At 56.3% G+C, this 14,788-nt stretch overlaps 1 protein-coding gene across 1 annotated transcript; it reads right to left on the bottom strand.

Moving 5' to 3' along the window:
• Positions 1-137: 137 nt before the first annotated feature.
• Positions 138-13,592, bottom strand: prkd1 (protein kinase D1). The gene is made up of 21 exons (XM_086127642.1): positions 13,171-13,592; positions 10,653-10,791; positions 9,266-9,397; positions 8,996-9,171; positions 8,889-8,912; positions 8,286-8,499; positions 8,122-8,199; positions 7,838-8,057; positions 7,147-7,270; positions 6,263-6,340; positions 6,030-6,179; positions 5,506-5,617; positions 4,715-4,767; positions 4,071-4,143; positions 3,820-3,926; positions 3,577-3,738; positions 3,035-3,133; positions 2,803-2,963; positions 2,495-2,601; positions 674-759; positions 138-459 (listed from the first exon to the last, which is right to left on the bottom strand). The coding sequence occupies exons 1-21, from the start codon at positions 13,381-13,383 to the stop codon at positions 274-276; spliced, it is 2,694 nt and encodes an 897-aa protein (XP_085983768.1). The 5' UTR covers positions 13,384-13,592; the 3' UTR covers positions 138-273.
• Between the last annotated feature and the right edge of the window lie 1,196 nt (positions 13,593-14,788).

The following is a 14,788-nucleotide window of genomic DNA, read 5'->3' as shown; positions in this document are numbered from 1 at the left end:
CGCTCGCGTTTGCGCCGGCGCCAACAAAAGACGAAGCGGCGTTCGCGTCGCAGGCGGACGGTGCGAGCGCACGGCCGTCAGATAAGAGAGAGAGGGTGCGTGTCGACGTTAGCATCGCCGACACGGACGACCGAGCCGCGAACGGCTTCTGTCGAAATAAAGGCACGCGAAGAAAGCAAAACGAGGAAAGTATCGGGGCTCGGCCCGACTCTCGCCGCCGGTTTGCAGCCGCTCGACGCGTTTTGGGCGGGGGCTCGCTCGGGCCCGCCGCTCTCACAGTTCGCTGACGCGCTCGCTCAGAGTCTCCAGCTCGTCCTCGCGGGGCGGGTAGAGCGGCGCCGGCCGCTGGCCGCCCGCGTGGGCGTGGCGATGCCAGCGCAGGTCGTCGCTCTCGTGCGTCACGTAGCGCCGGTCCACGCGGCTCTCCAGGCTGCGCAGGTCCAGCCACATCTGGTAGTCCTGCACACGGACACAAGTGCCGACCGCCTTCAGTCGCACTCGCTCGGATTTTTCTTTTCACGCATTCATGAATTGATTTCGCCACACCGCATTCATTCATTCGTGTTTTCCCTCACTCAGAGTTTGCCAGGCATTCGCTGAGCTACTGGCTGGCGACTGTACAGGATTGCTATTTTGTCATGCATTCACCCCCCCCCCCCCTCGGTGGTCTGACCTGCAGCCAAGCGTGACTGAGTGTTTTGTCAACACTGTAGCGTTTCCTCATTTTCACCTGCAGAAGATTGTTGATCAGGTCGATGGCTGAAGGAGAAAAGGAAAGGGGGGGGGCATTCAGATTGGGGTTACAGCGGAGTGCGGGGGGGGAGGGGGCGGCCCCCAGTGAAGCCCCTCCAGCACTTTATTTCATCTTCTAAAACATATTTCTCAATGATTTTCTCAGCCACCCAATGTATCAGTCAAGCCCCCGCGTAGCCTCAGTAGAGGGAAAAAAAAAATCCACAGAGAATGTGGAGGCCCGCCCCCCTCCACTGCCCCCATTCTCTCCACCCCCCCCCCCCCCCCCCACCTGAGTGAGGGTCAGCAGAGGCTAATGAGCTAAGCTAACATGATGTTAACATTTCTTCAGGGGTCAGCGGTCTGAGCGGCTCCGGCAGCGCAGGGCCCCGAGTTGGTGTGGGCGGGAGGTGGGGGCGCCATCGCTTGGCATTATGCACATGAATGCACCCCTTGCTTTAATGAAGTGCCCCCAAAAGCTCCGCCCCCTGTGACCGCTCACATTTTTTCTGTCCGAATTTAAGCACGACTTATTTTTGTACTCAGCATCGCGTCACAGGTTGACGTGGTAACCGAGTCGTATTTTCGCTTCGGAACTTTTTGCAAGCTAACGTACTGACAAAACGCGCGCACACGCGCGCGCACATTAACTCACTTTCTTGCTAACTCCCCACCCATTTGCTTCCCCTCAAGAGGGTGGCGGGCGCACCGGAGCCCTTTTCGGGCAGACCCTCAACCGGTCGCCAGCCAATCGCAGGGCAAAGACAAACAAGCAGCATTCACGCGCTCATGACAAAAGTCAAGCTCGGGAACCGCATCGCGATCGATTCAAACCAGCAAGAGCAGCCAGCTCACGCTTGCACAAAACATGTTCCTGTTTTATTTTTTGTTGTGCCAGGTGACCTTGTTGACGCGGCGACGTCGTCAGTCAGAAACGTTCAACGCAAGGGACGCAGCGCCGCGGTCGTATCAATTTGCCTTTGTCTATTTCGGTCTTTTGGCGTGAGTCACGTTTGTTGACGCGGCCTTGCTCACTGAACAAGCGGTTCCGACTTGAAGTGCTCGCACCAAAAATAACACACGGACGAACGGACGCGTTCACGACGGAAGACGTAACTCGCCGACTGACTGACTTAGCAAGTCGTCGAGTGACTCGGTACGTAACCGGGGACCGGTGGACAAAAGCTGAACCCGAGCGGAGGTCGCCACGGCTGCCCAAACAAAACCAAAGCGAATCATCTCAGCGGGGAGGAGGCGGCCGTCGAGATGGAGGCATGATCTTAATGGCCGTCGACAGGCGGCGCGAAATGGGCTAGCGCGCTAACGCCAGCGCCGGCGGATGTGAAAGTTGCTCATTAAAGCCAGCGGGAAGGAGGGCTCACGTGAACGCAAAATCTCACGGCTGACGCTTCCCTTCGCGTTTTCTTCCTTTTACGCTCCGCCGAGTCAAACGTTCAGTCAGCTCCGTGTGATTAGCTTAGCATCTCGGCAACAAACAAAACCACCCCGGCCAGTCGCGATGTCAAAAGCTGCATTCCGTCACAGGCTGTCAAATTAGCCCGTTCAACATCTGGGGAAATACACTCAACATGTCGCGGTCCCATCCGGTGTGCCCCAGGGGTCCGCGCTTTGCCCACACTTCTTTTTGTCCATTGCAATTTGAAACGTCTCAGCCCGTGTTTTTGCTTGCACGTATTTCTTTGAATCGATTGTATTGACAGTTAAAAAAAAGCACATGACAAAGGAACGATCGTTTGCATACCTTCGGGAGAGACTTTTTTCCAGGGCTGCGGCGGGTACATGAAGGCGGCGTTCTGGATCTGATCGTTGATGTCTTCGTCTTCGTTAAACGGGAACGTTCCGCTCAGGCTGCGGAGGGGGAAAGGCAACGCGGCGGCAAGGTTAGCCCGGGTGGGTTTTTTTCCGGGTACTCCACCTTCCAAAAACACGCGACACTCGAAATCGCCCCGAGGCGCGCGCGTGAGTGCGAATGCTCGTTTGGCGATCGGCTGCCGACTGAAAAAAAAAAATCCGGCCAAAGCGAGCCGTCGGCATCCGGCGCCCACGTACCTGACGTAAACGATGACTCCGACCGACCACATGTCCAGCGAGCGGTTGTATCCTTTGTTTCGCAGCACCTCCGGCGCCAGGTACGCCGGCGTGCCCACCACCGAGCGGCGGAACGATTTCTCGCCGATGATGCGGGCGAAGCCAAAGTCGCACAGCTTCACCTGCGACAAACAAAAGAAAAGGCCATCGAGTCGCCGGCGTCTTCTCCCGATCGGCCGAGCGGCTTTATCACCTGCGGGAGAGGGTCGGCCGACGCCAGCAGGACGTTTTCGGGTTTCAGGTCACAGTGGACGATGTTCTTAAAGTGGAGATGACGCAGGGCCACCAGGATCTGAACGCCGGCAGCCAAAGCGTCAAAGAAACGAGGCAAAACAAAAGAAAAATAGCAAAGGAGCAAATTGCCTTTGAGGCAAAACATCGTTTTTCGCATGTTTTTCCAATCACGTTAAGCCCGAACAAACCAAGCGAAATGCCAACTCGCCCACTCGTTCAAAACAAACTGACCCGAGACGGACAAACAAACGACGACTGACTGGCGAAACACCCGAGAAACAAATTGAGTGAGCGATTGACCGACGAATTAACCGAGCGACCCCACAGCCGAACGAACGAGAGAACCCATCGACCGACTTAGCGAGCAAGTCGGCGACGCTGAAGGCAAGCGTCAGACAAAGCCAGCCGACGAAGCTAGCGAGCGACCGGCCGAGCCGCCGGGTGGCGCCCCGCCCGGTCCGCAAAGGAAAAAGCAAGACGAGGCGGAGGGAGCGCGGCAACCTGCGTGACGAGGAACTTGGTGATGCGTTCGGGCAGGCGTCCTTTCTCGCTGGACAGGATCATCTCCAGCATGTCTCCGTGAAGCTTCTCCATCACCACAAAAACGCGCTCGGGAGTCTCAAACATGCAGTCCAGGTTGACCACGCCGGGGTGACGCAGGTTCTGCCACCAGAGGGAGAACGCAGGTCGCCAAAAAGTCTCTTCAATCTGTCATCATTGAAGCACATGTGTGCGCGTGCGTACTTGCAAGATGGCCACCTCGTTTCTGAGCTGGCTCTCTTGTTTGGTGGGGAAGCGAAGCTTGTCGATGATCTTGATGGCCACGTCGCGGCTCGACTTCCTGTGCTTCCCTGGCAAACGCGCGCACACAAACAAGACACACGCGTGGGGAAGAAGAGTGCTTGAAAAAATCTAATAAAATCTGCTTCGACCATCGGAAAATCGCCTTGTCCGAGAACGCCCTTTCCATCCCAAAACGATCAATGGCCTTTCACCTCCGTAGACGATTCCAAACTGTCCCGAGCCGAGAACTTCATCTGGAAAAATCTGATAAATCGAGTTGATGTCCTGAAACACACGGAGAGGCGGCGATGGATGGATTCTGTTTTCACCCTCGAAACTCAGTGCCAAAGGGAGGAGATACGATGAAAATGGCAGAGGCCCCAGAATTGAACCCTGTGGAACACCAAATCAAATCATCTGGATCCAGATTCGTTTAAGAAGCCTCGACTTAAAAAAAAAAAAAAAAAGCATCTGCATCCACATTTGATTTGGTGCACCTGCTCGATGACAAAAACTTTCAGCGTACGTCGTACGGATGCGTTCTTGGATGTGGTGCTGCTTTATGCCGTGCGCATGAAATACTTTCAGATGTGCCGTCGCATCAGTTGGCGCGCGTGTCTGCTGACAGGCTAATATCACACCTCGCTCAGGAGCATACAAAGAAGACAATATTACCGTCTCCCGGCTGTCTAATTGCCACGCGTCACCATGGCGACGCTCGCTCAGCCTCACTGAGTAATCACAATCATCTGCAGCGGCGCCATGTGGACCGAGTGACCGCTCACCTTGGGCCGTGTGTGAGCATCGTCATATCCCCCGCGCGCGGGTGTGCGTGCGTGCGTGCGTGCGTTCTCACCACATTCTCCTGGATGTGACGGTTGGAGACGGAAATACTGATGGAGATTTCCTCTGTGATCACAAAAAGAAAAATGTCTTCAGAAAATCCACCAGGCCCCCCCCCCCCCCCCCCCCCCCCCCATTCATCACATTTGGGCTCGGTGCTACAACCACAAACAACAACAAGTTGAACATGTGTGTCTGGTTCTTGTCCGCCTGTCCCCCTTTGTGGAGAGAAGGTTTGAAAAATCTTCAGGGTCCCTGGAAATGACCACATTGACCCTAAAATGGCGACTTTGGAGCAAAGTGACTTTTCAGCCTGGGCTTCTTCATAGTTTTTGGTTGATCTTCTAGTCGTGCCCAACTTCAAAGAACGGCTCAAATTCCCCCCCCCCCACGGAAAATATGAGATCGACTCGGGAGTAACCGGTTCATTATTTTGTCATCGCTTGTCGGTCAAACTAGGACGTGACATGTCGACCAAATTTCGTGTGGCAAAGTCAAACAGACTGTGCTGAATTTGGTCAAATTTCGAGCTGCTTCTGTTGGCCGCGTGAGCCGTGGAATGACATCATAAAAAACAAGAAGAAGCAAATCAGGTGGATCGAGTTGTTGAACAAAAAAAAAAAAAAAAAAAAGCTTTCCGTCCTATCAGCTGAGGACGCTCCATCAGACGTGAGTCACCGCCACATTGACGTCAATACAAGTGGAAAATATCCGCCGGGGTTTCGCGTGGGAGTCGGCGTCCGCGCGCGGCCAATCGGCGCCGAGAATTCTATTCGAAGCGATGAGCGTGCGCCGTGTACTCACGGTGCCCGTCGCCACGGCAACCGTGGGAGACGCCCGTGGAGACGGCGGGCATGAGGGCGTGCCGGATGGCCATCTCCCACGTGCGGGCCGCGTCCTGACCCGCGCCGCTCACCTGGGAGGAAGTGACATCATCAACGTCAGTCCCAGACGCTCTGACGGAGACGCACTCGCTGGACACGTCATTCGGGACACCGAGGACACCGAGTCGTCCGGTCGTCGAGATTCTGAACGTTCGGATTCTTCAAAAAAAATGTTCCCAACATTTGGCACCAAAGCCACTTTGAGCAAGTAACATGAAATTTGGGAGACTTGTCCGTCATGAGTGGACCCACCAAAAAGTCTCCAAGAGCATAGTTTGAAAGGGCTGAAGCTGGCCGTTTTTACGAGACGACTTGATCGCCCCAAAAAGTGGCCCGGCAGCGACGCCTTGGCCAAAAGCCCTTTTTCGTCACGCGCGTGTCCCCGATGTTGTGACCAGCCAATGCGCAGTGAGCACTTTGCTTGTTCTTGTTTTGTTGCGTCACCGGCACGTCGCCGCCGTGCGGGTCCTCGCCCACAAAGTAAACCAAGGCGGCCGCGGTGGCGATCTCGAAACAGTGGGCGTCGGCGCCGTCCGGGAGAAGCGAGAAAGTCCGAGCGGCCTCCAGCGACAAGATCTCCGACAGCGGAATCTCCTGCGTCACATTCAAATCAAGTCCATTCATTTTGGGGTTACCAATACTCATGATGTCATTGCAACATTTTTTTTTTTTTTTACCTTGTAATATTTACTTCCCGTTTCGTTTTGGTACAGCGTGATGCATTTACTGTCCAGGCGCCAGTAATGTCTCTTCCTCTGAAACGCAAGATGATGCGATGATGTCACTCCATTGCTATTTGCTCGGGACAAATAATGTACAGGTAACAAGTCCGAGATGACAATACGCCTTCACGGCGAGGAACTATGACGGCGTGAGTTGAGGTGCTTCGTTTCAACAACAACAAAAAAAAAAAATGGCGCTTCGGCTCCATCTGGTGGCACCTTGGTGCCAAGCAACCACAAGGAAGGGAGTTAAGAAGGATTTTTTTGGGGGGGGAAGTAGTGCTTTGGCACCAATTGGGAAATCTTCCAAATCGCTACAGTTTTGAACGACGTCATCCATACGCCCCAAAACTATGTTGAAGTCATTCGGGTGCTTCGTTTCGAATAAATTAGCGTTTCGGGGCCATCTTCGTGCCAAGGAACTATTTTGAGAGCTTTGTTCCGACAAGAGTCGTACTTTGGTTCGATCTCGAGCCACGTTCATGCCAAGGAGATGCGTCGAGGAGCTGGCTTTTGACCCAAATAGCGCTTTGGCGCCAGCACGCGGCATCCTTCCGCCAAGGAAGCGCGTCGAGGAGCTTCGTTACGATGAAAGCGCCCCTTTGGCGCCATCTCCGGGGCGAGGGAACGTCGCTCACGCGTGGCGGAGGCTCTCCGTTGAAGGCAAAGTAGCGCTTTGGCGCCCTCGGCCGCCATCTTTCCAATTGGTCAATTAAGCCCCGCGAGCGACACAGCGGGCAGGAATGCCGGGCGAGCTCCTAACAGCTGGGCGACATGCAACGCTACACGCTTGTTGGACGCGACGCTACATGCGCGGCGAGACGAGGTGACGGGATTACCAGAGTGTCCTTGCTGGTGTAGTGGACCATCCAGCCTTCCTTCATCACGTTGCTGTTCTTCCTCTTGGTGTGTTTGACCGACTGAACGACTCTCATGAGGGGGATGTTGTTACTGGTTGACGGGCTGCGGGGGGGGGGGAGGGACAAACATTTGATTGACGGACCTCGGGGCTCTGTAGCGAACGCTCTGACTTTGATGGAGCCCGGCTCACGTGGCTTCTTTGAGAGGCACGTTTTTCCATCCGAAATCGACGCCCTCGTCATTGGCGAAAAGATCACTTTCAAAGCGCCGCCCTCGCCTCGCACCGAAAACCCCGCCCCTTTTTTGGGGGGGTGAAAGCTCATTTGAAACGCCCACTTTGAAACCCTCAAAGTGTAAAACCACAAACGGGATTTGAAACCCAAATTGGAAAGCATCACCGCGTCCCCAAACTCCAACTTGAAGACGGAACCCTCATCAAGTTTCGATACCCGAACGCCATCGCCCGAACTCGGGACGCGAATGGAGAAGAGTTCAACTCCATTGATTTCTTGATTGTCTTATCGCAACTTTTTTTTTTTGGGGGGGGGGGGGGGGGCTGTCCATTTTGTTCCGCGTCTCGATTGCACCTGTAAAACTCCGTTTCGAAAAATTCGCCTTTGAACATCCGAGAAGGGGCCGACCTCGAAAACTCGGGTCGCGGTTGCGCACCTGATGGCTCTGCCGGACTCGTCCCCGTCCGGGTCTTGCGAGTCTCCCGGGTCTGCGGGGCCCGCCTCTGTCGTCACGGCGATGGTCACGTCATCCGCGGCCACGGCCGCGTCGTCGACATCTTCCGTCGGGCCGCCGCCGCCGTCGCCGCCCCTCTCCTGATCGTCAAGGCAACCGTCCGCCGTGCCGCCATCCGACTCCGCCCCGGGACTGAGCAGCTCTGCGGGATCGAGTGTCCGAGTGCGAGTTTGTTTGCGCGTGTGTGCGCGCGCGCGTGCGTTCACCTCCGTTTCTGGAAACTTCCCCCAAGCAGTCGTTTGGAACTTTTGTAGCGCAACGCTTGTGACAGTTGAATCGACAGTCTGAACGAGAAGAATCACAGCGAGAGGGGGGCCGGTGAGCGAGTGACCCCCCCCCCCCCCCCGACGATGCCCTGCGCGTGCGTTACCTTTGCACTGCAGGCCTTGCCTGAAGAGTCCCTTGAGGAGTTTCTTGCAGTGGTGGCAGACGGTGGGCCGCGTGTACGAGTGGATGAGGAAGCTGTGAGGAACTTTCACCTTGGACAGCAGCAGCTTGTCCAACCGGATGGGCCGCCCCACGTACGACTGGCAGCTGGCGCGCCGCTCGCGACCCCAGCGCGCCTCCGACGGCGGCGACCACTTCTGCCAAAAGCCAAGGCCAGCTTCCGAGCCGTCGCCTCCCTCGTTCTCGTTTGGAAAACCCCGAGGCGGGCTTCGAAGCTCATCCCCCAAATTGAAAACCCCGATTTGAGAGCCCAGCGCCGGGTGTCAACCGGGGGGCGGGCTAATTGCGGCGCCGTAGGGAAGCGCCTTCCTTCCGTCCCTCGGCGTGAATTTCAAAGCCCGCCTTCAAAGCCTCATCTGAAGGCCCGAGCCAGCTTAAGGCCCCGACTCGCAAGCCCGACGTTGCTTTGAAGCCCTCGTTCGCCAATCCAAACCAGATGCGCAAGGTTCATTTCCAGCCCAAAAAGCCAAAACAACGCCATTCGAAGCGGCGAGCCTCGTTCGAAGCCCGACTCGGTGGGCCTTACCTCCGTGCCGGGACTGACGGGGGACTGCAAGACAAGAGCGGAAACGGCAAGTGAAGCGGCGCGGGCCGGCGAGCGCGACCGGATCGCGGGCGTGCGTGCGTGCCGACCAGCAGGGCCTCGTCGGCGTAATGCGGCGGCGGCGAGGGCTCGGCGGACAAGGGGCGGCCCCCCGGGTTGAGCGGCCACCCCGTCAGGGACGCGCTGGACGGACGGCGTTTCCTCACGCCGCTGCAATTGTTGGGGATCTTGAAGGCGCAGCGCTTGTGGTAGTTTAGACCGCAGCCTAAACAAAAAAAAAAAAGGGGGGAGAGCACTTGAAAGAAGTCTTTCATGTTCAGATGATTTGACGAATGTTGAATAATGCTGCTTTTGGTTACCTTCACACTTGAGGCCCTGGCGCACCAAGCCCCACAGCATCTCGCCGCAGTGGTCGCAGAAGGCGGGCGCTCGATACGAGTGCACGAACAAGCAATGTGGCCGAATCTGGAAGTCTTCCGCCGTGGCCGAAGCTGAACGCACGCACGCACGCACGCACACACACACGCGCGCACAAAAAAAGCAAGCAAGGGTGGCCAACCTTTTCTGACCCAAGATCTACTTTTCAAGCCCCCCCCCCACCGTTCCCACACGCGCCCGCCCACGCACGCGCACCCGAGCCATGATGGGCAACTGCCATCATGGCCCCTAACATGAATGACACGGACCAATCAAAACGACGCCATCGTTTGCGACGCGGCGAAATGGAAATCGCCGCCCACCTTCGTCAAGACCTGACAGGGAGGCACGGGGGGGGGGGCAATCGCAGACCGCTGACCGCTAACAACTTCCGATGATGCGGTGTATGCACGATGACGACATTGGGAAGCAGGAAACATTCTGCAGTCATTCAAAATAAATGACTGTTTACATCTTTGGTTTGGCAAAGTGGCGCACGCCGGCGTCATTTTCAAGTGTTTGACGCGGCCTTCCTTTCAAGCGCTCGGAAAGTGACGCGCACCGAACAAACTCGGGAGGGGTGCCTTGCCGCCGTCGACGAAGATGGCGAGGAAGTAACGCGCCCAGCGACGCAAAAAGGAGGTGATTGTTTCTGTGAAATGATCAACGTCCCCACAAATCGGCCGTTTTCTCCATTTCCTGTCGGCCGCCCGCGCTGACCATAGTTAGCGACGCGGACGCATTTATCATCGCGGCGGTGACGGCTCGACGGCAGCCGTCCGGGTGTTAGCGCAGCTGCTCGCTAGCACCATGCACCATTCCGCTTGCACTCGCCATGCCTCTGGCATATTTGGGGGATGGAGGGGTGGGGGCCGGGGGGGGGGGGGGGGGTCGTATGTCCTGATTATTGCATGCTTTAAAAAAAAATCCCAAGCGAAATCTTCGCCTCCGAGCCTCGCGGCCGACACCCACGTCACTTACCTGGCCAAGCTCCGCCTCTTAATTCGGCGCCCACCCAGAGTCACAGATAGCGAGGCGCGTGCACGCAGCAACGTAAACGCGCACGCGCGCAAATGCACGCCCACGCGCTCGGACGCGGAGGCGCAATCACACGTCACGGACAACCCCTTCGCATGCGGCGCGAGAGATCATCGATCGTACAATCGGTCTCGTTAAAATGTCCTTTTGTGGCATCTGTCGGCCGTTGCAAATCTTTTGGATGCGATTTTCACCGTTTGTGGCAGGAATGATCAGAATTGCAAAGTCAGAACATCACGAAGTGTTTCCGAAGAAGAAGAAGAAGAAGAAGAAGAGGAAAGGTCACCCTACCCGAGAGCACGGCTTCCACCAGATCCCCGTCTTGAATCTGCGAGGCCGAGCGCAGCCGCTGCAGAACGTTGTCCGACGCCGAGTCGTGGCGGAAGAGCAGGATCTTGTCGTACATGCCGTAAAAGCCGCACTCGGGGATCTGAAGGCGGACGGACACGGAAGCCGCCGTTGGCTTAGCGTCGGCCGGCGACCGATCGCTTTCGCTCTGGGTCGGAGGCCCGACGGTAAAAAGGTCACCGCGCAACTACGCCAAAGCACGTTGGGCGGGCGTTGAGTTTTCCAAACGGACATCTCCATCATTTGCGGCGTGGGCAAAACGATGATGTTTTTCTCGTTCGAGGTCAAAGTGAACAGTTGTTGATGTGCTGCACTCTGTCAAATCCAACTTCAAGGCCTTTCGTGTCACCTGAGCGCCCAAGCAACCGAAATCATTTGGGCAACGCGACGGGGCGGCGAAGAGAGGAGCGGTCGCCGGGCGACGACGCCATTCACGAGGAAGCGGGAGGAAGAGGAGGCCGCGCCGCCCTTCATCAGACCTTCACCCCTTCGCTTCCTTTATCTCCGCTCCTCTCGTCCTCCTGATGCCGGTCGCCACGGTAACGCCACTCGGTTGGCATGGCAGCGGCAGCCGCCGGCGCCGCCGCTCGAGGCCGCTTCCCCTTCGCCCCTCTTTTGCCGCACGCACGCACGCACAAACGCAGGCCAAAGGACGCACGCGCGCGCGCGCACACGCAAGTGTCCTCCTGCCATGTTAGCTTTTAGACGCGCGCCAGGCGCGACGGGTCGCGGCCCTAAAAGTCGTCATCCCGTGCGAAGCGCGTACGGACGGCGCAAAAAGTTGCCGCCTCAAAATCAAGCGCGGAGGAGACGGACGCTTTGTACGCCCGCGCGCGCGTCTAAAAGCTAACATGGCAGGAGGACACTCGACAGGCGCAATCATCACCATCATCATCTTCGGTTGCTGGGCAACAGGAGGAAAAAAAGCTCAAGTGACACAAACGACTTTCCGATGGCCGCTGTGGCGTTTGAGAGGAGCGGACGCGCATTTCCGCTCCACTTGGACCTTCCTTTCCCTGCCGGGGTGCGCGTCCCCCCCCGAGCGTTTTCGAAGTTGGAGGAAGGGTTCCGCAGACGGCTCTGTTGAAGACAAAACTCAACCCGCGAGCACAAAAGGCGTGAGCGCCACCGCCAAATAAGTCCCCCTCGCGCCAAAGAAACTTTTCTTCGACTTGCAGATTTTTCCATTGAAGGCCCCGATTTTTGGCGGGATGCTGCGTCTTTGGATTTTGTTCGACGTTGTTTTTTTTTTTTGTGTTGTTTTTTTGTCTGACTTTCCGGAGCAGAAAATGAGGCTTGAAAAACGGAAGTTGAATTCGAAATAAATCAATCAATGAGTAACGTCTCGATTTTTTTTTTCCAAAGTCACGCTAATGTCGATAGCATATCTGTTAGCATTATCGATCGAGAGGCTATGACTCCGATGCGCTCCTTTTGTCCTCGCTGGCTTTTTTCTCACGCAGTCGGGAGGCGTGTTCATTTTGATCAAACTTCCTTCAGGAGCAGTCACACAAACGCCCGCGCGCATTAATCACTTCATTTGTGTGAATGTGTTAAGTGTGGCATGCTGTCATGCAGGTGTTGAGGTCACCTGCTGCTTTTGCAAGCAGCATCGCGCACGTGCGCCGAGCACTGTTAGCATCGTCGCTATCAGTTCAGGTGCCAAAATGTCGCCTAAAGTGTGACAATTAGAGCAACTTAAAGGACACATCAATTTGTACGCGTCTGTGTGTCTGTTTCATACCCGTACGTGCACTCACACACAGCAAAGTCTATGTGACCCCGCGGAGACTTCTTGCGTGGGGAGGAAGTGACCTGACGCCAGTCAGGTGACAACCAAGATGGCCGCCGACACGTTGCAATCCAGAAAATCGCAACCATTTCAATGAGAGCGCTTCCTGCGGTGCGAAGTTAGCGCCGTCCCGTGAGCCCGACTGATGTCGCGTGACCAAGCGGCGGCGGGGTTCGAACGTTATTCGGGGTTGGTGTGGTTAGCCCGCAGCATTCCGCGTGATCTCCGCCTGAGCTGCGTTGAATTTCCCCCTGCGCCACTCACGCGGTGGCAAAACCTCTTGGCTTTGTACTTTGTTGACATGTGACGGCGAAAGAATCCGTTTGCTGACGCCGATTGCCGCGACGATGACAACACTCGGCGTTTATTAGCGTGCCTATTGGTGAACCTTTGTTCAGCGGCATGCGGGGTATTGGAGGTTTATTTGCGAGCGTGCTCGCTGACCCGAAGGGCTTCTTTGTTGATTAGCACCTTGGCTAATGTTTGTTCGCTCGGCATCCCCGCCGCCCTGCTTTGAATCTCTAATCGCATCTGTTGTGCGATTGGTGGAAAAGTTGCTCCCCGCCAATGTGGCGATCCCGCGAAGCCTAAATTAGCGCGCGGCTTTGTGCAACATGCCCGCGACGACGAGGATGATGTTGATGATTGCCGTGACGCTCGCCGTCCTACCTTCTGGTCCACGATGGAGCAGGCCGCCTCGCGCACCTGAGCCAGACTCGCATCCGCCAAGTCCAGCTGGACCGGCTCTCGACTCAGACCGATCTGGATGTGGAAGGACACCGCGCCGCCGCCGCCGCCCGCCGCTCCTCTTTCTCCTCCCCCGGCTTGCCCCCCGGGGAAGGAGAGCGGGCTAGGAGCGCGAATGAGCGGAGGCGCACTCATGCCGGCAAAGGAGAGGAAAGATCCGGACCCGGACGGCCGAGAAGGAGGAAGAGCAAGAGCGGGAGGAGGAGCGGAGGACCGCGCGTCAGAAGTTCCGAAAAGGAGCAAAAAAGAGCGGGAAGAGGGATTGGAGCGAGACGCACTCCACCGGACTCTCTGCTGCTACTGTGGAGGGAAAAGAGGAGGAGGAGGAGGAGGTGGGGGGGGGGGGGGGAGGGCAGGGGATGAAGAGGGAGGAGGAGGAAGAGGGAGAGTCATCCTCCTTGTCTTCATCGCCATCACGTGACACGCTCGCACAAGTCGGCTGGAAACAACGCCGCAAAGTTCTCAAGGTTGTCGTGGCGACGCGGCGGCAGCCCGCGCGCGCCGGCTCGCGTTGGAGCGGGGTGGTCATGTGACGGAGAGGAGCGGCCGATCGCAAGAGGGAGCGCGCGGGCTTAGCAACAGAGGCTAACGCCAGCCGGGCGATGGTTTCATCGGGAATGAAACGATGGCGTCAGCGGGAGAACGTCCTTTTCTCATTTGAATCGATGAAGGTGGCCGGACCAAGCGAGGAACCAAGTTGGGCCCGTACAGGAATACAGACCTGGAACGGGTGTCCAACTCGAGGCCCGCGGGCCAGATCTGGCCTGCCGCCTGTTTTTTTTTTTTTTTTTGTGGCCTCCAAAAGCAAATCAAACATGATGATTGTGCTCAGATCTGGACCGGAATTTGAATTTCTCATTTGTAGTCCCTAAGAGAGAGCCCGTAAGCGTGTTTCTTGTTCTCCAAGCCCTCGTTACGGTCCTGGAAGAACTTCTTCGTACGTTTTCAGTCAGAGCGGCCCTCCGAGGGAAACGCTCGGCGCCATGCGGCCCGCGACGACGATGCCTCGGACCGGCCCAAATATTTTCTGGACAATCCTCCTGCTGTATTTTGAGCAAAATACAAGACGCGTGGAAAAGGATCTTTTGAGCTTTGGCGAAGGAACTTAGCGACCGATCAACCGGCCTCACCAAACGACCGGCGACTAACTTACTGCGCTCGGGACTAAAGTAAAAATGGAACACATTGACACGCAGAGTAGCTTCCGAAATAACGAGCTTAGCGTCCGACTCTGACGAGGCTAAAGAAGCGAGCGAAGCGAGCGGCTCGCAAACACTAAAAGTAAAACATTGACGAAATAACTCGCTTTGTAACTTAGGAGGTCAACGAAGAAACGAACAAGCTCATAAATGAACTGACTCGTGACAAGAAAAGATAAACAATTGCTAACTCAGGAACTGAGACACTTTGGAACTACCAAGTCAGGAACCTATTGACAAAAACTAAAAGAAGCAGCTCTACCAGCTCTTTGGCTATCTCACCAACAACGTACCAAACGATGACAAAGAAATGTGCCCGACGTCACCTGAAATCGCTCTCC

The sequence above is a fragment of the Hippocampus guttulatus genome, chromosome 13 (assembly GCF_054856545.1).
Source record: "Hippocampus guttulatus isolate MCC_2025c chromosome 13, RoL_Hgut_1.0, whole genome shotgun sequence".
Lineage (NCBI taxonomy): Eukaryota > Metazoa > Chordata > Actinopteri > Syngnathiformes > Syngnathidae > Hippocampus > Hippocampus guttulatus.
This window is presented reverse-complemented; position numbering and strand designations above follow the sequence as displayed.

Coding starts and splice junctions, on each gene's coding strand:
- prkd1 (XM_086127642.1), bottom strand. CDS start 13,383: ATGAGTGCGCCTCCGCTCATTCGCGCTCCTAGCCCGCTCTCCTTCCCC. Junction 6,341..7,146: donor ACACCAGCAAGGACACTCTG/GTAATCCCGTCA, acceptor CTTGCGTTTCAG/AGGAAGAGACATTACTGGCG. Junction 6,180..6,262: donor CGGGAAGTAAATATTACAAG/GTAAAAAAAAAA, acceptor AATGTGACGCAG/GAGATTCCGCTGTCGGAGAT.